The sequence below is a fragment of the Peromyscus maniculatus genome, chromosome 6 (assembly GCF_049852395.1).
Source record: "Peromyscus maniculatus bairdii isolate BWxNUB_F1_BW_parent chromosome 6, HU_Pman_BW_mat_3.1, whole genome shotgun sequence".
NCBI lineage: Eukaryota > Metazoa > Chordata > Mammalia > Rodentia > Cricetidae > Peromyscus > Peromyscus maniculatus.
Genome location: NC_134857.1, coordinates 106570027 through 106592777, shown reverse-complemented (window position 1 = coordinate 106592777; position 22751 = coordinate 106570027). Strand labels below are relative to the sequence as shown.

Below are 22751 nucleotides of genomic sequence, written 5' to 3'. Positions count from 1 at the left end.
TACTTTAACAAGTATAGCCAGTACGATTCTATCTTTTAATGAAAACTAATTGAATCTAAAACCAATAGTAGAGTGGATATTGTTTCATAACAAATAATGCTGCATAAAACTTTTAATTTACTTTTAAACTTTCTATTATTAATAAGACAGGAACATTAAGTTCATTCAGTTATTCATATGGAGATTTAGTCTAATTTCCTGTATTTCTCTAAGTACCTACACTAGAGCAACTTGTTGAGTCCATGGTCTGGTCCCACCCTCTGATGTTAGGCAATGCATTTGGTAAGTCACTGGCATCAGAGGAATATTGAAACCCAGACGGAAATCACTGAGTCGATTACAGACACAAACCATGTCAGGAGACAGAATACATAAACAGAAACCTTACCCATTCACCCAGAGTTTATTACTGGACTGGTCCCCCGAAACCTAAAGAACCATATGATTTCTTAAGACCACAATAACTGTTCTTTGAGCTAACTTGGAAATTTGCAAAGAAAAGGAGTTTCCATGCAGTTTCCTCTTCATCACATGAACCAAGAATAGCACATGTTCATGTCCACGACACGTTTGCCCTCAAACGTCCTCATGTACACAGCACTGCACAGGCACATCTGGCCCGAGATGCACTTCTTTTACACTGCCCTAGAAGGGCCTGGTTTCCCCCGAAGCGTACCTGCAAACCGCTGACAGCTGATGAAAGACCCCAATATTTATTTATTTGGTGTCAGGATGGCCTTGTGTTTTAACATTAACTAAAGGGGAGCTTTGCTGCTTCCCCTGATTACTATTAACTGTGCCCGTGAGTCTGCTAGAATGTTCTCAGGAGTCACTGGCTTTAAGAGGATGGATCATTTCTTGTCTCAGTGCTGGACAGTCCCGAGGACCTGGAAAAGAAACGAATCTGCCGCATCATCACTCGAGACTTCCCACAGTACTTTGCGGTGGTGTCTCGCATCAAACAGGACAGCAACCTGATTGGCCCAGAGGGCGGAGTGCTGAGCAGCACTGTGGTGTCCCAGGTGCAGGCTGTCTTCCCTGAGGGCGCACTCACCAAGCGCATCCGTGTAGGCCTGCAGGTATGTCCGCGCAAGGTGCAGGTGATACTGTGGGGTTGCGTTGCCAGGGTTACAGTTAAGTTTCCAAACGAGAGTTGACATATCAGCTGTGTGAGCAAAGGCTAACACGAGAGACTAAAGAGTCACAAAGTTTTGAGGGTGCGGCAGGTGAGATGACTCAGCTGGAGGGGGGGGGGGGGCTTGCTGCCAAGTCTGACTACGGAAGTTCAATTCTGGAAACCCGCGTGATGGAAGATGAGAAATGACTTCCTGGGGTTGTCTTCTGACCTGCATATGTATGCTGCAGCATGCTTCCAGCCACACACACACACACACACACACACACACACACACACACACACACACACACACACACTTCTAACACACAATAAATAAAAAAATGTAGTAAGTAATAAATTCTTTATTTTTAATTGTGAATGCTTTATAGTACTAAATTTAGAGCCGCCACATTTGAAATCCATTAAACTCACTTGTGAAATAAAAACAAACAAACAAACAAAAAAAACCCAGTGTTTGTCTGGATATGACAGCTGACATTAAGTATGGGACTATATAGTTTCTTTTTTTTTAAATTATTATTATTATCTTGAAAGGCTCAACCTATGCACAGCGAGTTGGTGAAGAAGATCCTAGGCAACAAAGCAACCTTCAGCCCTATAGTCACTTTGGAACCCAGGAGAAGAAAATTTCACAAGCCTATTACTATGACCATTCCTGTCCCCAAAGCTTCAAGTGATGTCATGCTGAATGGTTTTGGGGGAGATGCACCAACCTTAAGGTTACTATGTAGCATAACAGGTAAGTCATACGTGACTATAGCATAGAAAATTCTAGAAGATATTTAAATGAAGTAAAATTAAGTTGCTTTTGCCATAAGTAGCCCTGGAAGCTGAGAATGTAGGTGATGTCTGTACGCCAGTGTTTAGAAGACTGAAGCAGGTGGATTGTGGGTTCAAGGGCTGTCTGGACAACATAACAAGACCCTGTATCAGAAAGTTGTGGGGTTAGATACATTAATTCAGGAAAAAGCATTTTTTAATTAACTAGGTGAACAAAAGGTGAAAGAATAAGTTACTTACTAAACAATGTTTGTATATCAAACTACTATATACTGTATATGCATAGTCATTTTTAAAATCAATGTTTCTTATTTTTTTTAACCCACTAAGTTATTAGTGCTGCCCCATAAGTGCATGGTATAGGGCCACCCACAAGCGGATGGACATGCACAATCACATCTACCAGTGATTACCCCTCAAAGAAAGGTGACCCTTTCTTTCCCCCAGCAGACATCAACTGCTGATATCTCCTCATTTATGGGTGGTACCTCAACAGCTCCTTCCTATCTATGCAGGAATTCTCCCTGGTGACCTTGTGTAGGTAACCCAGTTTTGTGAGCTGACTGATCCAACAGTCCGGGTTCAGGAGACAGCATTTCTGGTTCTCTGAGTCTCACGAAGGGGACAGGATGACATAGATGTCCCACCTATTATTGAGCACTCATAATTTCTTATTCTCAGCACTTTAAGAGTTATGCATCTCTTCATTAACCACTACCTACATCAACAAGGAGCTTCTCTGACCGATGTTTACATCTATACATATAGACATAAATACTTAGAAGGCAGTTTGACAATATCACAATTTAGCAAAAGCAACACTAGTTTTCCTCCTAGGGCTTAGGGCTTCCCTGTGACCACGTTTAGGGTGCTACACATGCATTTCCTCCAGTGGAACAGCCTTAAAGCCAACCAAGAGAGCAGTTGGTTCTCCATAAACAGTCTTGCCACAATTGTACCAGTGGGCACAACCTGGCTGGCAGATCAGTCTTCTAGCATGCGGGGTCCAGCACTGGATCAAACCATTGATTTTTTTTTCCCCTCATCAGCCTGTATAGCAGGCCAAAGACAGAATATATAGTAAACAGATATTCAAATAATTTCCCTTAAATTTAGTTGATCTTAAGGTGGTGTTTGCTTTTTGTTAAGTGTCATTTCTTAGTATGTAATTTTGACAGTTTGTACTCTCATTTTGATTTAATTAAATTTACTTTTTTTTTTTTTTTTTTTTTTTTTTTTTTGCTTGTGGTGCTGGCGATTGGACCTAGGACATGTTATTTGCTAGGCAAGCAGGCACTTTACTCCTCAGCTACATATCCTTAGCCCTGAAAGTTGTTTTGGTTTGCTTTCTTTTTTTCTTTTCTTCTTCTTCTCCTCCTCCTCCTCCTAATTCCTTCTTCTTTTTTTTTTTTTTTTGGACAACAAGGATTGAAAATGGGGCTGTGCACACACTAGACAAATGCTCTATCACTAATCTGTATCCCAGTCCATGTGATTCTCATTGTGCCCTTTTGTGGCATGAAGGATTACACAGTTGAATAGTCAGTTTATTTAAAAATCGGTGTCTAGAATTTTGCCCAATTATCTTCCACAATCATGCTGTTTCAGGTGGAACCACGCCTGCGCAGTGGGAAGACATCACAGGAACTACGCCACTAACATTTGTCAATGAATGTGTTTCCTTTACAACGAACGTGTCTGCCAGGTATGTGTGTAGAGCACAGAAAAGCCCATTCACTGTATTTCTTTCTTCCTCCCCAAAATGATCATTTCTTTTGTTGTTTGATGTTGTTTCTTAATTCTTTCAAGGGGATTTTGGTTGTTGTTTAGTATTAAGTAAGACCTACATTTTCTTTGACATGAATAGTAACAATACAATAACCAAGTTCTTGGCAGTCAGATTAGAATCTATGGAAAATAAGCATTTGTCTGCTCTGGCTGCATGATTCTGATTCTAGCTTTGGCAACCATTGCTGATGTTTCCAGTCCCCAAGGAATGAGAAATTTCCTGTTATCCAATGAAACACATGAGGAGTTGCTTTTTCAATAGAACACCACACAGTTCAGTGTAGCTTGCTCAGTGGCTAAGGAGTTACAGGGTGTTATACACACCAACACATTTGCATGGTACACATCTTTAAGAGGATGGAGGTATCTTTTATTATTTCTTTTTCATACAGTACTGCATTCTAATATTAGTTCTCATTCGTATAGTCTTTAATGGGTATGTAAACATCTTCAAGTTTCTAGTTGGTCTGATTCAGTCTCAGTGGCTGGTGAGTCCACTGGAAGATGATGCAGCGAGAGAATGATGTTGAGAGCTTCAGAAGATTAAATGAACAGGAGAGGAATCAAGGAAAATAGGGACTCACTCAAAGACATCTACACCATAAATAATATCTGATACTGAGCTTTTTTTGCCAAAGACTCCAAAAGCAATCAATTTGATGTCAAGAGATTGGTTATAAAGAAGAGTTTTCAAGAAGAGAAACACAGCTAGAAACATTTAAGTCCAATCTTTTTGTTTTATTTTGCCTTGAGAAGCATATAATTTCTATTTGGATGTATTCATTATGCATGGTAGTGTGTTACATAATGGCTTTTTCTTCTAAGAAAAACTATTGTACATCGAGCATATTCCCTCTTCATCATAGTCAATCTTAAAAATCTGATATATTTCTCCTTCGTGGTCCCTCCAGACTGCCTCTCAATCCTGTTGATTTCCTTGCTGTTCCCATCTTTGAGTCTCTTTGATCTGGGTCCTCTTATCATCTCTATCTCTCACTTCCTTCTTTTTCAAGAACCATTTGATGACCATACTGATCATACTGAAGGAATTGATTTTTTTTTTTTTCAAATGGCATACTTTAAACTTTAGGTGACTGGTTTTCTTTCTTCTTTAGGTTCTGGCTGATAGACTGTCGACAGATTCAGGAGTCTGTTTCGTTTGCATCACAAGTGTATAGAGAAATTATCTGTGTACCATATATGGCCAAATTTGTAGTGTTTGCCAAATCCCATGACCCCATTGAAGCCAGGTTGCGGTGTTTCTGTATGACAGATGATAAAGTTGACAAGACACTTGAACAACAAGAAAACTTCTCTGAGGTGGCCAGGAGCAGGGATGTGGAGGTAAGAATATAGACATGCTGCATCCTGAGCCTTCACTATCACAGATGTAGGAAGAAGATTTGCTTAACAAAAGAAAGGTCAGTCTAGGTGTCCATCAGTTGAAGATCAAGGTCCAAATCAGAGATTTTTTTCTAACAGTTTGGACCATAAATTGGTGGTCTTTATGTATATAGAAGGATTCCTGTCAAATTTATTTGAAGAAAAACTGTTATTGATAAACTTGGAGTATATAGGTGATTGTGAGTTTGTGATAACTATAGCAATTTTGATGATTTTATCTTCCTGGATTTTCTTTTAAAGTACTTTTTTCTGTTTAAGTATTAGGTCAGATAAATAATTTTCTACATTGATTTTTCCTTTTTTTGTAAAGAATTTTTCATCATTGAAGAGGTTTTGATACTGAAGTCCTGTGTTCTTATTGTGATGTCAAAGCTATCCAGTTCAAAGTTTATATTTAGGTATTAGACATATATTGGTCTTTGTGGAATCATGATACAGCATCAAAAATAAGAAAATTCAATGTTACCATGCAATTGAAGATACTCAGTAGCAAGAAAGAATGGTGGTACATGCTTTGTTGTGTATATGACAGATGTCAATCATCAGTGTGAATATTGTCATATGTATATTCTAAGAACTGAAGGTTCCAAGTACACCTACTACTTGTTTGTATAAATGACATAAAAGTGATTGTAGATCTCTTAAATGATGTTGGTTTTCTGTCTTATCTTAGGTATTAGAAGGAAAACCTATTTACGTTGATTGTTTTGGCAACCTGGTACCACTAACCAAGAGTGGCCAACATCATATATTCAGTTTTTTTGCCTTCAAAGAAAACAGACTTCCTCTCTTTGTCAAGGTAATGTATACACAAAAGTAAAAATCAGTTATGCATTTATTCAAATGCAAGGGTTGTTTTCAATTACTTTCATAGTAAGAGTATGTGCTTTTCAAACATTTCCAGTGATTTTACAAATGTTTACAAAAAAAATACATTTTTTATTTTTGAAGACCAAAGTATGACCAAGTTATTAAGTAGAAACATTAAATACTCTTTCCCAGATTTGAAGACAAGTTTGTGCATATTCTCTCTCTCTCTCTCTCTCTCTCTCTCTCTCTCTCTCTCTCTCTCTCTCTGTGTGTGTGTGTGTGTGTGTGTGTGTGTGTGGGAATTAAACTTAGGGCCTCATGCCTAGTTATTAATAGGCAGTAACTCTACTAGTGACTTATACTTCCAGCCCTCCCATTTCTTCACTGCTATTACTTTTAGATATTCATACTTAGATTTTAAAATGTATGTGACTGTCACTAATGTAGAGACCTAAAGAGCATATATAACTTCTTTAAGTAATATTTCAGAAGACCTAGAATCTCACAATCCAACAAGATATTATTTTAGTAGCGCTACAGACTTGATATACTTTCATCAATTCAACATAATAGAAAGTTTGATATTGAATGGGTCTATTTAATAAGAAATATCTAGGGAAGCACAACTTATGAAGACAGAAAGTAAAAGGGTGGGTGTCAGAGAAAAGGGTGTGGGGAAAGAAGAATTATTGCTTAGTATATGGAGACTCAGTTTGGGAAGCAATTCTGCATGCATATGAATGGTGCCGATAGCTAAACAACAAAGTGCATGTGCTTGCACCATCAAATTACACACCTAAAATGGTTAAATACACCTAAAATGATGTTTCCTGTTACAAAAACCACAGTTAAAATTCAATGAAATTCTGATATTGCAATGAACATAAAAATATCACGCTAAGTCAATAAAACACAAGGAAAATGCTGTGGGAGTCCACTTGACAAAGCAGGGACCTCCATGGAGACACAAGGTAGAGTGGAAATTGTCAGGGCCAAGGAATGGAAAATGAGTGTGTACCAAGCACAGTTACTATCTGGGTGAATAGAAAGCTCTAGAACATGGTGGTGATTGCACAACTTCATGAGTGTGCTTCATGGCACTTAAAAATAGTAGACATGTACAGTTTCATGGCAGATATATATTTTACCACAGTTTTTAAAAAGGTAAATTAGTTTCAGAAACCTAATGGACAGGAAAGTAACCGCAAGTCATGATTATTTTATATTTTCAATTCGCTGTGAAATCTGAAGGAATCAAGTGTCCTTGCCTCAAACAAACGGAGAGTTTCATGTGAGGCAATGTCTGTGAATTAGCATGATGGTTAGCTTCATTTCATATCATGTGCATATCAAACCATCCTGTTACCTACCTTAATGTATTTACAATTTTTTCAATCATGCTTCATAAAGCAACAATGCCTGAAAGACATTTCCAAAGTCTTATTGTAAATGATGACACCAAAGTAGAGAAGGGAAGAGCTTTGTGTCTGTGGATCTCATGTCCCTCCTTGAAGTGTCTCCCTACTGAAATTTGTTCCTTCTTTTAAACCTCATTTGATGTCAAATGGAGGTGAAGCACATCTGTCTTTCTTGTTCAAGGTGCGGGATACGACTCAGGAACCCTGCGGGCGACTATCATTTATGAAGGAACCAAAATCCACAAGAGGACTAGTGCACCAGGCCATTTGCAACTTAAACATCACCCTGCCAATCTATGCGAAGGTATTGTGAACACTGCAGTGTTCTCAGGAAGCACAGAATTTGAGTTTCAACTTCTTTATCATAGACATTGAACGCAAGAACACGCACAAGTCATTTTTGGTATCCTGCCCAATTAAGTGATTTTTTTCATTTCAGTAAAGAAAAAGCAATTCCCACCTTCTTTGGCATTTAATACTCTTTGATGGAAGCTTTTATTTTTATATATTAGATAATGGCAGAGAAAAAAATGAGTTTTAATTTTAAATCTTTTTTGAGCTAAATTGTAAAGAAAAAATAACTGGCATTGTCCCTGTTCTTGTTTCTGGATGTATTCCTGAGGCCATTTGATGCATTGCCTCCCACCAGGATGTTAGTGTGTTAGCTTCTGCTCATTACCCAACTCAGAGCTGGGTCAGCTTATAGGTTCAGAGCACCCTACTAGAATTTTACCTTTTCCTGGAGTAATTACCTGTTTATCTTACAGCCTGTCATGTTTTAGTGATTTAAGAATTTTAAACTAGCTTTTCAATTAATTGAACATAATCAGTGTAAAAATATCTTGTCCATAGGAGGACATCTGATGCACCACTAGAAGAGGGTTGTTAATTCCCGACACAAGTCTACCTAGCATTACTTTCTATCTAACTCATTCTCTATGACGTAATACTTTGACTATTATGAATGTATCAAAGAAGGCAACTGAGTCAGTTAAGTGATGCGGGAAATCTTATTTTGAAAGCATTGTTTTTTTTTTTTTTCTTTAAACTGATACCGTTTTAAAAGAGCCAGCTGCAGACGGTAGTGTGCGCATAGCAGCTACAGTGTTCAGTTTGCTCTGCACTTGGTGAGGGGGTGAATAGTGGATGCTGGAGGGGAAGGCGGGAAATACCAAAACTTTCAAGGCTGAGTCTGCGAAATCAAGTATCTTCTATGTTACTTTTACCCCAGCATAGTTGCCACAGTATGTATTGGTTTAAATACTCATTCTTGGAAACAGACATCAGTTATATAGAAGAAGGCTCCCAGCATATGTTTGATGTTCTTAGTTCTTCTTAATAATTAAAAAAAAAGAAATTGGGTATCTATTTCCATATATAATATGCACGATGCTCCAATGCAACTGGACTGTAGCAATAGATAGTTCAACCAAAAAATGTGAGCCGATTGCAATCCCATGGCACAAATGCACTTTGGTGTTGTAGCTCTGGAGGCAGAGTGGCAGCTGAGACTCACAGGAGAGATGCACAGGCCACCTAGAGATAATAGTGTGACTGGGCTCTGGCGGGTCTCTGAGCTCTCCATGTTCTGGGAAAGAAGGCATTTACTTTATTTCATATCTTTGGAGGCCAGATATAGCACACAGAATTATTAATGCAGCGGTGGTTTTTTATTTAGTAATTCAAGATGAAAAGAATAAAATGCCAAACATTGCATATTTAAGATATACTGAGAATTTAGTAGCTTTGTATTATAATAAAACTTGTGCAGTGCCTGAGTTTCAACATAAACAATGGCGTTTGACATTTTTAGTCAGGATCCATAGTAACTGGGATAGTGTCACTATCATTTCTATAAATCAGTTCTACCACACAAATTAAATATTAAGCTTTGAGGCTGCTGGTAACCTTGAGTCAGAAGTTAGTATATTTAACCTTTTTTTTTTTTTTTGTCTCTTTGAATGTGTAACTTTGATCAATCTTCTTTAACTGTTTGTCTTCTATAAACTGTTTAAGAAAACAGCCTGAGTGTACTGTGCACCTGCCTTCATGCTTGTAGAGGGATGTATTTCCTCTTTTCTTCTAAACATTTTCTTCCTTCTCCTTTTTTTTTTCCCCCATTGTGCATGGCATCTTGGGACATGAAGGAATCGGAGTCAGATCAAGAGCAGGAGGAAGAGGTAATTTTACAACAGTGTCACTTCTTCCTGGCCATGTCACTTCTGGAGCCCTTAATAAGAGCATGTGCTTGACCTTGATTTTAGAGAGTGGCAGTTATTCTTAGCAATTAGACTAGCAGAACTTTAGTCAGCCTCCCTGGGCCTGTGTTTTTTGTTTTTGTTTTTTATCTTGTGAATGGCATTCAGAGAACCACAAAGTTTTATTCTTTATTTTAGCCCTCTATGTAATAGTATGTATTTTCCTACCAACTCTTAAAGGTGAGGCCATTGTCTCAGTGACACTCAGCTAGACTGAGGATGTCTGAAGGTAACAGTGGTCAGACACAGTGGTTTGCTTTCTAGGTCTCATAGCCTCATTAGCAGCAACGTTTTTCTGAGGGTGTGCCTGTGATGACATCAGCACTCTGGCAATTACTAGGGTGTCTGTTGGTGTATTTGTGGGGTTCCTGAATCCTCTCATCTCTGATCTGCAGTGTGCAGATTTGTTTATGTGTAGCCTATATAAGTGAAAGTTAGTAACTTTTAGGAGTATACAGTGCTCCTAATACCAAGTCTGAGAATCATTAAGACTAACCAGCTTTCAGGAACACAGAGTCCATTCATTAGACTCCCAGATTATGGTATAAACATATACTAATAATGAGCATTCCTCAGAAAGTATATTTGCAAATCTCAAGTGTTCCACACACCTCATCAGCATGGATTTCTCTCACCTATCTTCTGTATGAAGTTACATACAGATATAGAAAACAAATTATCTGAGTGATATCCACTTTAATTTTTAAGGCAAATATATGTTTGTATTCTTTTCAAAATTCTGTAAATACCCAATATTATAGTGGAAATAAAAGAAATAATTGGAAAAGTCTTTAAGTTATCTATGAATATAGCAACTCCTGCTTCCTCCCAGTGTTCAACTGTTTCCAAACTAGTTATCATCATTGCATACTTTTTTAATACACCATCATTTTAAAATGTTATGCTAATGCATCTGAAATGTAAAAATACAAAGAAAAACATAATAATGTTCTGTGCCCACCAACTTGAAATGCATGGCCTTAGTTCAGAGGATTTCTCCAAATTCCCTTTTCTGTCATAGGAAGCTACAGAACAGATGTGGAGCAGCAGTCTCACACACCACCAGGCGTGTGACTGGTCATTTCCTTGTGTGTGTCACTGATACACTCAATACCTTACTGTGCTCAGTGATCCCATCACCTTGGCTCTTACAGTGTGACAGCTACATCCCATCCTTAAAGAGCATAAAAGTGATGAAACCAACTTTGCTGTGTTCACAGCGGAGCCATTTCCTTTAGACACATCGTTTTTCCTGTGAAAGACTTGGAGGGAGTTTCTCCTCTCCCTAAAAGGAATGCGTGAAAAGCTTTGAAGCAGTGGCTCACCATGGTTATGAAATGCCTTCTGCAGAATTTATCACCCAGCCTGCCTTGCCGTTCTTTGTTTGCTCATTAAATTGGTACTTACTGCTTGAGACGGACTTGACCTTTTTCATGACCTTTCCCCTAATATGCATTTCTCACATCAAACACAGCCGGGCCAACCCTTCTCGGGGTAACATATTCCTCCTGTAGTATCTAGAAATGATATGTGAATAATATGTGTTTATTTATATATACAAAACTGTAGCTGATGCCTCTGACTTTCTTCTAGCTTGTGATGTCACTCCTATGTGCATAATTGCAAATAGGATCTTACCATGCACATGAGGGATTCCGAGCCGAGAGCTGTTGGTAACCATTGAATTTGTGTCTGTTTTTTCTTTCAGATCGGTATGACATCAGAAAAAAGTAAGATTTTTAAATAAAATTGAGTTTGTTTGAAAGAGGGCGATAATGAAAAGAAGCATGAATTAAAATGCAAGCTAGTTGCCATTACTAACCACTATAATAATTCTACGTTTATATGATTCTTATTAATCATTAATAGCTATCTGTAAAAGCGGCTTGGCCAGTTAAATTGTAACTCTTCCTGATTTGTGAGCTAATTAGCGATAACTGCGATGATGATTCATCTAAGCATTCACTTTCTTTTGACTCCCTGTAGCCCCTGGCATCGCTGTCGAGCTTGTTTAGAAAGCTGCCCTGCTGTTTTGTCCATATGTCAGCATAACTTTGTCACCTCATGATTTTTTTAAGCACTGACATGACAGTATTACTTTTCACACAAGGCTACAGGGACCTCTGTAGAGGGCCTTGCCCTTGGAAGGATGCCTCCAAAAGCGATACTGTCTAATGGTTCTTAGCTGAAGCTCACGCCCTTCGACCCCCATTCCCGCCCTCCTTGCACGCTTACTGTGGTGAAGCACACCTCAGTCTTTAGGTGAGCTCTAACAGAATTCTGTGAAAATTTCCAAGGAAAGGAAACGAAAAGAAAAGAATGCAAAAATTAAAGTATACTGGACGCAATTGCTGATCACAGTGTGTCCTTGGGTGGCTGTGGTTAAAGAATGATTCAAAATCTCCAACAAAATCTAGTACAGTGAGGAGACCTGCATTCACCTGAGGTTTGTAATAGTCTATTAACATTTTATCTTGTGAGCCTAGTCTCTGTGACCATCTGGCTTCTTGTGTAGAAGAAACCCAAGTGGAATTTTATAGCTCGATCTCCACCTTATGCCTTAAACACTTGAGAAAAATATTCTGACTTTTAATTTCATTAAGTATTAAGATTTATTTTGATTCATCATATCCCTGGGTGGCATTCCTGAAAGCAAAGAATACACAGCCTTGTGTCATGGTTATTTAGCCCTAATTGATTGTATTAGTCACTTTTCTGTTGTTGTGATAAAATACCATGACCAAAGCAACTCACCCAAGAAAGTGTTTTATTTTGGGCTTACAGTTCCTGAGGGTTAGAGTCCATGATGGCAGAGCAGAGGTAGTAGGAGGCAGGCTGTTGGAATCTGGAAATTACAAACAGGCAGAGAGAACACTCCGGAAACCTCAAAGCCTGTCTGGCCCTAGTGATACTTCCCACCAGCAAGGCCATACCTCCTAAGCCTCACAAAACAGCCCTCAACTAGGGACCAGGTACCCCAGACTAATGCAGCTCTCATTTAAAACACCACACTGGCGACCTATAGGCCTGTTTTTCTGAAGTCTTAGCACTTGTAATTTACTGCTGTCCTATTCAATGGCTTTAACGAGAGGGCTTATCCTTATGTTCATCCTCAATAAAGATGAAAATATCTGAGATTCTGATGTCTTCAATAATTTATATAGCTAAACAAATCAGCATTACCACAAATTTATTTTAATATATTTTGTATTATGTGTATTCACATGTGTTAGCCTCTAAACAAATACAAATTCTCTCCAGAGAAGGCAGCTTTGTTTATGCCACACATTATTATTGCCTTCATTGATTTTTTAAAAGTGTTTTTATTTTCTCTCCCTTTCTTCTTTAAGGCTATTGTATTGACTTAAATAGTTCCTTCCTTTACTCCTATGTACAAGCTATTTAGGAATTAAAAATTATTGGTCTGGGCCAGTTAAAAAAGGATACACATGTTCCCATGTTGCTATAATGCCATGGATTCTCTCGAATGATACCTCGATAATTTGATAATATCTTCCAGATTTCAAATGTAGATACGTGTTCAGTTTTGTTTTAGCTTAAAGACAACCCTTACATCATTTTCATATAGTTATAAAATAACATCCAAAGACAGGCTCTCTCATAAGGCCTTTACTGAAGTCTCTATGTAAGCCACCCCTGGGGGTTTCTTGCATTTGCAGTGATTAAAATAACCCTCACCCCCTGTGACTCCAGTGTACTGCACAGACCACCTGATGCATGGACCAGCAGGGAGCTAAACGTGCTTCACCACAGTAACACTTTGCGTTTTTGTTCTGCCTTCTCATCACCCTCCTGCCTGCCCTCTTCTGCAAAGCTGCCCCTGCCCAGCAGTTTTATTCCACCTTTGCTTTGCATGGAAATAACTTGGCTTACATCAACTGTGTGTGTGTCCTGTGTGACTGTCTCTAATTTGGGTTGCCATGCATCACGTTTTAACTCTGGACTCACACGTTCAGTCACACCTGTCGTTTCCATCGTGTGTCCTTCCTTTCCTTTATCCTCCTCCTTGTTCTGTCTGTGACGTCTCTGAACAAGGAGGTTCCTCCGAGGAAAGGACCATGCCTCTCAGCACGAGATGTGTGCCATCGTTAGGTGTGGATTTCCCTCAGATGAAATGCCAGTCTGCAGCTGATTCTGATGTGTTTTCTGCCTTGGCCGGATGGTGGCCGGGCCATGTGGACCAAATTCCAGACCTGTGGGATTTTAAAATTGTATGAACATAGTTGGGTGTGATTCTGAATTTGCTCCACCTGGCTTTCTCAGGGAGGAAATCGAGTTTCTGCAATTTCTAATGCTTTTTTTCTTATTTTTTTTCCCCATGGTTTTTTGTTATGTTTTATTTTCTGACATTGATCTGTAACATCTGGACAATCTTGAGATACCTCTGTGTAATTTCACTGCGCTCTTCCTTTTGATTTGTGACGTTTTTATGTATGTCTTGAGTATTTGTGATAGCTTTGTTGTATGTATGAATGTGCTACAAGTGAGAAAATTAAGCAAGTTATTTCCTGCTCATTTTCCTTTTCAGTTATTTTTTTTCCGTTAGCCTTGCTTTGCTCTTGTTCCTTGAGACCTTGTGGATCCACCATCCCCATTCTGTTGCCCCCTCCACCACCAGGAAAAGACGCTGTGTTGTTTTGGTCCTGATTACATTTGCCAATATCTTTTTTGATTTCCATTTTACTTTCAATGTTTTTCATTCACATCGAAGATGATGGGACAGAGTCATCAGAAACATCTGTCCTGAAAAGCCACCTGGTTAATGAAGTTCCTGTCTTAGCAAGTCCGGACTTGCTCTCTGAAGTTTCTGAGATGAAACAAGACTTGATCAAAATGACTGCCATCTTGACCACAGATGTGTCTGATAAGGCAGGTTCTATCAAAGTGAAGGAGCTGGCCAAGGCCGCTGAAGAAGAACCAGGTGAACCGTTCGAAATTGTTGAGAGAGTTAAGGAGGACTTAGAGAAAGTGAATGCAATCCTGAGAAGTGGAACCTGCGTGAGAGACGAAGGCAGAGTACAGAGTTCTCAGTCTGAGCAGGAGCTAGAAGAGGAATGGGTCCTAGTCAGTGATGAGGAAATTGAAGAGGCCAAGCAACATGCACCTGTAGAAATCACTGAGCAGCCATGTATAGAAGTCAGAGTAGACAGGGAGACCAAGGTCAAATCAGCCAAGGACTCCACTGAGTTAGTGAACTACCTTACAGATGACCTCAATTCATACACTTCTCCTCACGAAAAGAAGCCACAAGCAGCTCGAGAGAAGTCAGGGGAGACAAGTCAGGCTTCAGCTGTTGGCAAGAGTTCTGAGAGCAATAAAGGGAAGGCTGCGCCAGCAGAGGAGAAGCAGAGTGCCCTGAAGCAGCCCAAACCCAGCCTGGTGATAAAAAAGCCAGTTCGGAGGAAACTCAAAGACAAGCAGAGACAGAAAGAGGAGAGTTCCCAAGGCAGCGAAGAAACAACCGAACTCAGGAAAGGTAGTTCAGAGGAGTCGGTGGATGAAGAGCGAGGCCTGGCCCCCGAACCCCTTCCCACGGCCAAGGCCACCTCTCCTCTGATAGAAGAAACTCCTATCGGTTCCATAAAGGACAAAGTAAAGGCTCTTCAGAAGCGAGTAGAAGACGAGCAGAAAGGTCGAAGCAAGCTGCCCGTCAGAGTCAAAGGCAAAGAGGATGTGCCTAAAAAGACCACGCCCAGGACACACCCGGCTGTGTCACCCTCTTCAAAGTCCTCTCCTTCCTCTAAAACTGAACGGCACTCTACCCTTTCTTCCTCTGCAAAAACGGAAAGACACTCACCAGCGTCGCCATCAAGCAAAACCGAGAAACACTCACCAGTGTCGCCCTCGGCAAAAACCGAACGACACTCGCCAGTGTCATCAGGTAAAGCTGAGAAGCATTCACCTGGATCCCCCTCAACAAAAAATGAAAGGCATTCCCCTGTGTCATCTCTAAAAACGGATCGACACACACCTGTGTCACCTGTAGGCAAAACAGACAAGCGTCCGCCAGCACCATCATCTGGAAGGACAGAGAAACACCCTCCAGTGTCCCCCGGAAGGACGGAAAAACGCTTGCCAGTTTCACCTTCTGCGAGACCCTCAGAGAAGCAGGCACCTGTGTCGACTGCAGGGAAAAATGAGAAGCACCTGCCTGTGTCACCCGGGAAGGCAGAAAAGCAGCCCCCTGTCTCTCCCACCTCCAAAACAGAACGAATCGAGGAGACAATGTCTGTCCGGGAGTTGATGAAAGCATTCCAGTCAGGCCAGGACCCATCTAAACACAAAACAGGACTCTTTGAGCACAAAGCAGCAAAGCAGAAACCGTCCCAAGACAAAAGTAAGACTCGAGTCGAGAAAGAAAAGGGGCACACAGTAACCCAGAGAGCGGAAAATCAGACAACCAAGCGTGGCCAGAGATTTCCAGTGGCAGCAGCCTCAGAATCCAGAAGATTCCGTTCCTCCACCATCACTGTCGGGCTCAGGACAGAAGATCCGGTCAGAGAAAAGTTTGAGAAAGCCCCCATTATTAAAACCCCTGAGCCGGTTCTGTCAGTGGTAGCAGAAGCAAGCCGTCGGGGCAGTGGGACCCTTCAAGACAAGATGGCAGATGAGCAAGGAGACATGGACCTTCAGATCAGCCCCGACAGGAAAACCTCCACTGACTTTTCTGACATCATCAAGCAAGAGTTAGAAGACAATGACAAATACCAGGAATTCCGCCTCACTGAGGAGACAGAGAAGGCTCAGGTTCACTTAGACCAAGTCATCACGAGTCCTTTCAACACAACGTTCCCACTCGATTACATGAAAGATGAGTTCCCTCCAGCTCTGTCTTTGCAGAGCGGTGCTATGGGTGGCAGTTCTGAAAGCCTGAAACAGGAAGTGGTAGCAGGCTCGCCCTGTGGCAGCCTGATGGAAGGCACCCCCCAGATCAGTTCGGAAGAGAGCTACAAGCATGAGGGCCTAGCGGAAACGCCCGAGACAAGTCCAGAGAGTCTGTCTTTCTCACCAAAGAAAAGCGAGGAACAAATTGGAGAGATCAAGGAAGCCAAGGCAGAAACACCCGCCGAAATTCCTTCAGAAAAAGAGCTTCCTATCACGGAAGACATTGCCGATAGTTCTGAGACACAAGGTGCTGTGGTCACGGGGGGTTCAGAGCCTTCTCCTGAGCATTTTCAGAAGGAGGTCACCCAAGACCCTCCCCAAGATGCATGCTCCAAACAAGATGGTTGCCCGAGCAGCCACAGTGTATCATTAGCAAAGGAAACGTGCCAGGCATTTACTCAGAAAGGGTCCTGTGATGAAAGTCAGCTCCCCCTTGTTAGTTCAGGTTCTAGGCCACAACCAGAGAGTGACACTCAGGAATCCACTACTCCCTCCGAGGTGACAAAGGCCTTCCCACCATCTGATGCTTCTGCGAAGACAGGCGAGGGCACAGAACCAAAGCCCCAGGGAGCCATTAGAAGTCCCCAAGGGTTAGAACTTCCACTCCCCAGCCGGGATAGTGAGGTCCTCAGCCCAGTGGCTGATGAATCATTAGCAGTGAGCCACAAAGACTCTTTAGAAGCCAGCCCTGTGCTGGAAGATAACTCCTCACATAAAACTCCCGATTCTCTCGAACCAAGTCCTCTAAAAGAGTCTCCTTGCAGGGACTCCCTTGAAAGCAGCCCAGTTGAGCCTAAAATGAAAGCAGGAATTCTCCCAAGTCACTTTCCTCTCCCTGCAGCTATTGCCAAAACAGATCTTGTTGCTGAAGTGGCTTCCATGCGTTCTCGGCTGCTCCGAGACCCTGATGGCAGTGCCGAGGATGATAGTCTTGAGCAGACATCACTCATGGAGAGCTCAGGGAAAAGCCCCCTCTCCCCTGACACTCCCAGCTCTGAAGAAGTTAGCTATGAGGTGACACCCAAGGCTTCAGATTCAAGTACACCCAAACCAGCTGTGATTCATGAATGTGCAGAGGAGGAGGACTCTGAAAACGGGGAGAAAAAGAGGTTCACACCAGAAGAGGAAATGTTCAAAATGGTAACCAAAATTAAAACATTCGATGAACTTGAGCAAGAAGCAAAGCAGAAAAGGGATTACAAAAAAGAACCCAGGCAAGATGGATCCTCTTCGGCCTCGGATCCTGATGCTGACTGTTCGGTAGAAATGGATGAACAGAAACAGATGGAGAGCATGGATGATGAGAGTGAGGTCCCTGTTGTGGTGACTTCAGAGAGCAGAAAAGCATCTTCCTCCTCTGAAAGTGAACCTGAGCTGACCCAGCTGAGTAAAGGTGCTGACTCAGGACTTCTGACAGAGCCAGTTATTCGAGTGCAACCTCCATCTCCCCTCCCATCCAGCATAGACTCTAATTCCAGCCCTGAAGAATCACAGTTCCAGCCTATAGTTTCCAAACAGTACACTTTCAAGATGAATGAGGAGACTCAAGAAGAGCCGGGTAACTCAGAAGAAGACAAAGATTGCGAATCTCATTTAGCTGAAGACAGTCAGGCTCATTCTACTGATGGTGTTGATAGGTCTTCTGATGATCTGGACAGAGAGACTCATCAGTCAGATACCTGTGATGGCCACGGTTGTGAGGCTGTGAGTCCTAGCAACTCAGCCACCCTTGCCTCCCTAGGGGTTCAGAGCCCAACATCTAATGATGCTGATGAGCAGCTGGCCATGGATAAAGGGTCACTGGCTCCCCAGGATACTTGTGAAAATGACCCAAAAGGAAGAGAGCTTGATCCTTCTGGAGTAGAATCTACAGGAGCAGATCTTCCCAGTGAAAGCTCTTCCTTGTCTTCTTTGTCTCATTGTGTAGTATCTGAAAGAGAGGAATCAGCTGAAGAAATACCCTCTCCATCTTCCACTGGAAAAGTAGAGGTTGCAATAACTGATCAGACTTTGGAGAGCAGGTCAAACGACTATCTCGCTCAAGACTCATCTACCACAACTCAGACAGATAGGTTTGCCATGGACGTTCCAATGTCTGATTTAGCTGAGACTGATGAAAATTCTGATCCTCAGATAACCAGCCCCTATGAAAATGTTCCTTCCTCATCGTTTTTCTCTGGGGAGGACAGCCAAATACAAACGGATACATGTCGTACCACAGTTGTTTGTTCACCTGAAATGTATTCTGTTGTCATCAGGTCCTCTGCTGAGGACGTTGTAAGGGCAGCCTCCTCTAGCAGAGCCGTCTCCAGCCAAGAATCGAATTTTGAGAGCCATGAGCTGGAAACTGAACCCGAGCAAAACAGTACCTTGTGGGGCATGCAGCAGTCAAATGGTCCTTCCTCCTCGGGAGCCTCCACTACACCAAATGCACCAGCAGTCATTGGCGAGCACGTGAGCAAAGTCATCATCACGAAAACTGACGTGGATTCTGACTCCTGGAGCGAAATCCGTGAAGATGACGAAGCCTTTGAAGCTCGGGTGAAAGAGGAAGAGCAGAAGATATTTGGCTTGATGGTAGACAGACAGTCACAGGGCACCACTCCCGATACCACTCCGGCTAGGACTCCCACCGAGGAGGGGACCCCAACAAGTGAACAGAACCCATTCCTCTTTCAGGAAGGAAAGTTGTTTGAGATGACCCGAAGCGGTGCCATCGACATGACCAAACGGTCCTATGCGGATGAAAGTTTGCACTTTTTCCAGATTGGTCAAGATTCCAATGAAGAGACTCTCCCCGAAGGGGCCACAGGGGCTGAGCTGCCCCAGCTGGAAAACACAAACGAGTCACTGGAACTTTCAGAATCCAAAGAAGCCATGGATGATGAGGGAGAATTACTTCCTGATGATGTGAGTGAGGAAATAGAGGAGACAGCTGCCTCAGATCATAACTTTGACTCTCAAGTGATGGTTTCAGCTTCCTTGGAAATGTCCACAAGAGAGGCTGTATCCACAGCAGTCGAGGACCTCCCCACCATGCAGTTGAGTGACACGTCTTCTCTGAGCACTGTGAAGCAGAAGCCATGCCCTGCCTCCCCTCAACCTGTTGTTCAGTTGAACTTGAACACAGTCACTAGGTCTGTTCATTCAGATCGGGATGATGAGACCCCAGACTCTTCTCCAGAGGAACAGAAGTCTGTGATTGAGATCCCTACTGCACCCATGGAAAATGTGCCTTCTGCTGAAAGCAAACCTCCAATTCCTGTAAGGACTCTCCCTACTTCAGGCCTAATCCCTCCATCGGCGGAGGATGAGAGCGCATTTTCTGATGAGTTCCCATCTGGTATAGATGAGGAAAGTAAGGACGATGAAGCAAAACCAAAGTCCAAAATCCCCATCAAAGCACCCACCCAAAGACCTGAATGGCAGCTCTCCTATCCAGACACATCTCTCCAGAAGACAGCTGTTCCCCAGGGACAGGGCACACTAAGCAGAGCACCAGATGGTAGAAGCAAATCTGAATCAGATGCTAGTCCTTTGGATGCTAAGACGAAATGCCCAGTAAAAGCCAGAAGTTACATTGAGACAGAAACAGAGAGCAGGGAGAGGGCAGAAGGGTTTGACTCAGAATCCGAAGAGGGGGCCACAAAACCAAAGCTGTTTGCATCCCGATTGCCAGTTAAGAGCAGAAGCACCCCGCCTTCCAGCAGGACAGGCATGAGCCCCACAAAAGAGAGTAGGGAGCATTTCTTTGACCTTTATAGAAACTCCATAGAATTCTTTGAGGAGATTAGTGATGAGGCTTCCAAATTAGTGGACAGGCTCACACAGTCAGAAAGGGAGCAGGAGCCACCTTCAGATGACGAAAGTAGTAGTGCCCTAGAAGTGTCAGTCATTGAGAATCTGCCACCTGTTGAGACTGAGCATTCAGTTCCTGAGGACATCTTTGACACAAGGCCCATTTGGGATGAGTCCATTGAGACTATGATTGAACGCATCCCTGATGAAAATGGCCATGACCGAGCTGAAGGTATTTGCCAGCCACTGGGATTCCCTGTGCTACGCATGTCATAAATTTGATTGAGATTTTTTTTTTTGGTAACGTTTGTTTTATTTTGTGATTTGTGTCTCATTTTCTTTAAGCTTTCTGTAGTGGTTAATGTGTTTGTGTAAGCCCTTTGTGTTTCGTGCTTTTTCTGTATACTCTTGTCTGTGAAACAATCTCAAGATTGAGTAATGAGAATGCTTATCAAAAACATAAACATAACCAAGCAACGGGGGGCTTTGCCTTTCTTTAGCTGCTGCACGTAAAGCCATACAAGCTTTGAGTTTTGTTGTTCTGAAGTCCCAGGCTTAGCCTCAAGTTAAATACTCTTTGCTTTTACGCATGAGCACCTGAGGTTCATAGCACACGGACTCGGTGCTTTGATTTCTTATCTTTGTGAACTTTAAATAATTGGTGCATTCAATTCCGTCATGATCAGGAAGCCCTTTGCTCAAAATGATTGCTCACATCCTAAAATTCTAAATATTGTGGCTCTGTTTTGTTAATTCAGAGAGGTTGCCTTTCAGATACCATGGTAACCAAATTAAGCAAACAAACCGAAGGTAAAAATCTACTTTCGATGTGTGAAGTAGATGGATGATGAAAGTGTTCAGACGAGATGCAGCAGACAACAAAATCTCAAACTTTGCACGATGTGAGGGAATGATGGCTCCTGGAATTGTATAAAAAAAAAAAAGAAAGAAACCATGGGTGGCTTTGAGAGGTAACCTGCAGGCTTCCACTATCTCTAAATGAAGACTTATTCCTAAATGTGTGAGATATAGGATTTCCTGTAGCCGCCCATCAGTCTACAGTAGTTAAAAGGGAATAGGATGAATTCTAGTTTGTGAGAGTGAGAACTGGTATGTCATTACCTAGCAACAGGCCACCAGAAACTTTGCCTCAGAAGCAAATATCACACCAGCTTGACATACAAAGTTCAAATGCCTTTATCTTGCCTTCTTCCAAGGTCATTAGAACAGTGTTGTTCCTGGCCATGCTGGTCAGTCCGACCATGACTAAGATAATTCTTAGTGCTTTCTTTCAGACAGGACCTGGTGGTGATTGACACCTCCTCAGGCATGAATAGTAGAGCCCACCCAGTTACCCCACTTTTATATCCCCTTTATGTGATTTTTCTGGTGTTTCATGTGCAAAATGAGTATGCTCTTGTGCACAGCTTTTTCAAAAAGGTAAAAGGAAAGCCCTGAGATGACTAGACGTTCTGTTCGGTGATTAGTCTTCATTAAAGGGATGTGGAAGCAGGTGGTTTTCATGAGTCACCACATGGGATTCATTCCCCATTCTACCCTCAGAAATTAGAAAACACACCACTTCATATGACCTGAACCATGATAGCTAATTTGTGCAACTATCAGATATTTGGTCAAGTGACTTCTTGGATGATCAGTACTGTGGTTCCCTTACTGTCCCAGATACTCTTTGGCCATTCTGTTTTTGACCTTCTGTAGATCCCCAAGATGAGCAGGAACGGATTGAAGAAAGGCTAGCTTACATTGCTGATCATCTCGGCTTCAGCTGGACAGGTAATTAGTTTTCTACAATAACAGTCCTTTAAAGATTGTTTTTCTTGAGGAAGACTATAAGGAATAGTGTGAGGAAAAAAATCTATGAGTTGAAAAATCTGACTGCAATAGCTAATGGTACAGCCTGAACTTTGGGTTCTCAGCAGTTCTGGAATTTAGAACTTTAGATTTGAAGATGTTGAGAATAAGCCCATTTTTCCATCCTCTTACAGTCAGCTAAGCTGTGGGAAGATGCCCAGGTTTCACACAATTTTACATTCAATTTTTATAATCTTTTGTTTTCGTTTTCCTGAGACAGGTTCCAGACCAACCTGGAACTCATTATATACCTTAAGCTGGCCTAAACTAATGGTAATACCCCTGCCCCAGTGCTGGGAATACAGCTGTGAGCTACCATGCCTGGCAGTTTTTATAATATTTGAGATGTCACCAGGGCTGTTTATTTTTGATGTTGGATGTCAGGTGTCTTCATAGTAAAAACATGTGCTTTGGGTGAGTGTTAAAACACACATGAATGACATGTTGAACCAATTTTTTTTGAAGTAGGGGCATTGAAACATAGAGTGTATGTTCAGTAATTTTTTAACAGAAAGCAAATTCTACTATCCATACTGTTATTTATAAATCATGATTTATAAATTTAAAATTTATTTTCAT

General features: G+C 41.7%; 1 protein-coding gene across 44 annotated transcripts in view; it reads left to right on the top strand.

The window, feature by feature from the left end:
* Ank2 (ankyrin 2) overlaps positions 1-22751 on the top strand; it is a 313942-nt gene that overhangs the window by 272968 nt on the left and 18223 nt on the right. For 29 of the 44 annotated variants that reach the window (XM_042279871.2, XM_042279894.2, XM_042279885.2 and 26 more), the window contains 9 exons: positions 868-1079; positions 1673-1877; positions 3527-3623; positions 4822-5050; positions 5784-5909; positions 7520-7642; positions 9486-9518; positions 11305-11326; positions 22020-22094. In XM_042279871.2, coding sequence (XP_042135805.1) covers positions 868-1079; positions 1673-1877; positions 3527-3623; positions 4822-5050; positions 5784-5909; positions 7520-7642; positions 9486-9518; positions 11305-11326; positions 22020-22094 — 1122 coding nt within the window. Of the gene's footprint in view, positions 1-867; positions 1080-1672; positions 1878-3526; positions 3624-4821; positions 5051-5783; positions 5910-7519; positions 7643-9485; positions 9519-11304; positions 11327-14328; positions 20533-22019; positions 22095-22751 lie in introns of all 44 variants that reach the window. The other 15 variants (XM_076574948.1, XM_076574943.1, XM_042279861.2 and 12 more) reach the window with 1 other exon arrangement.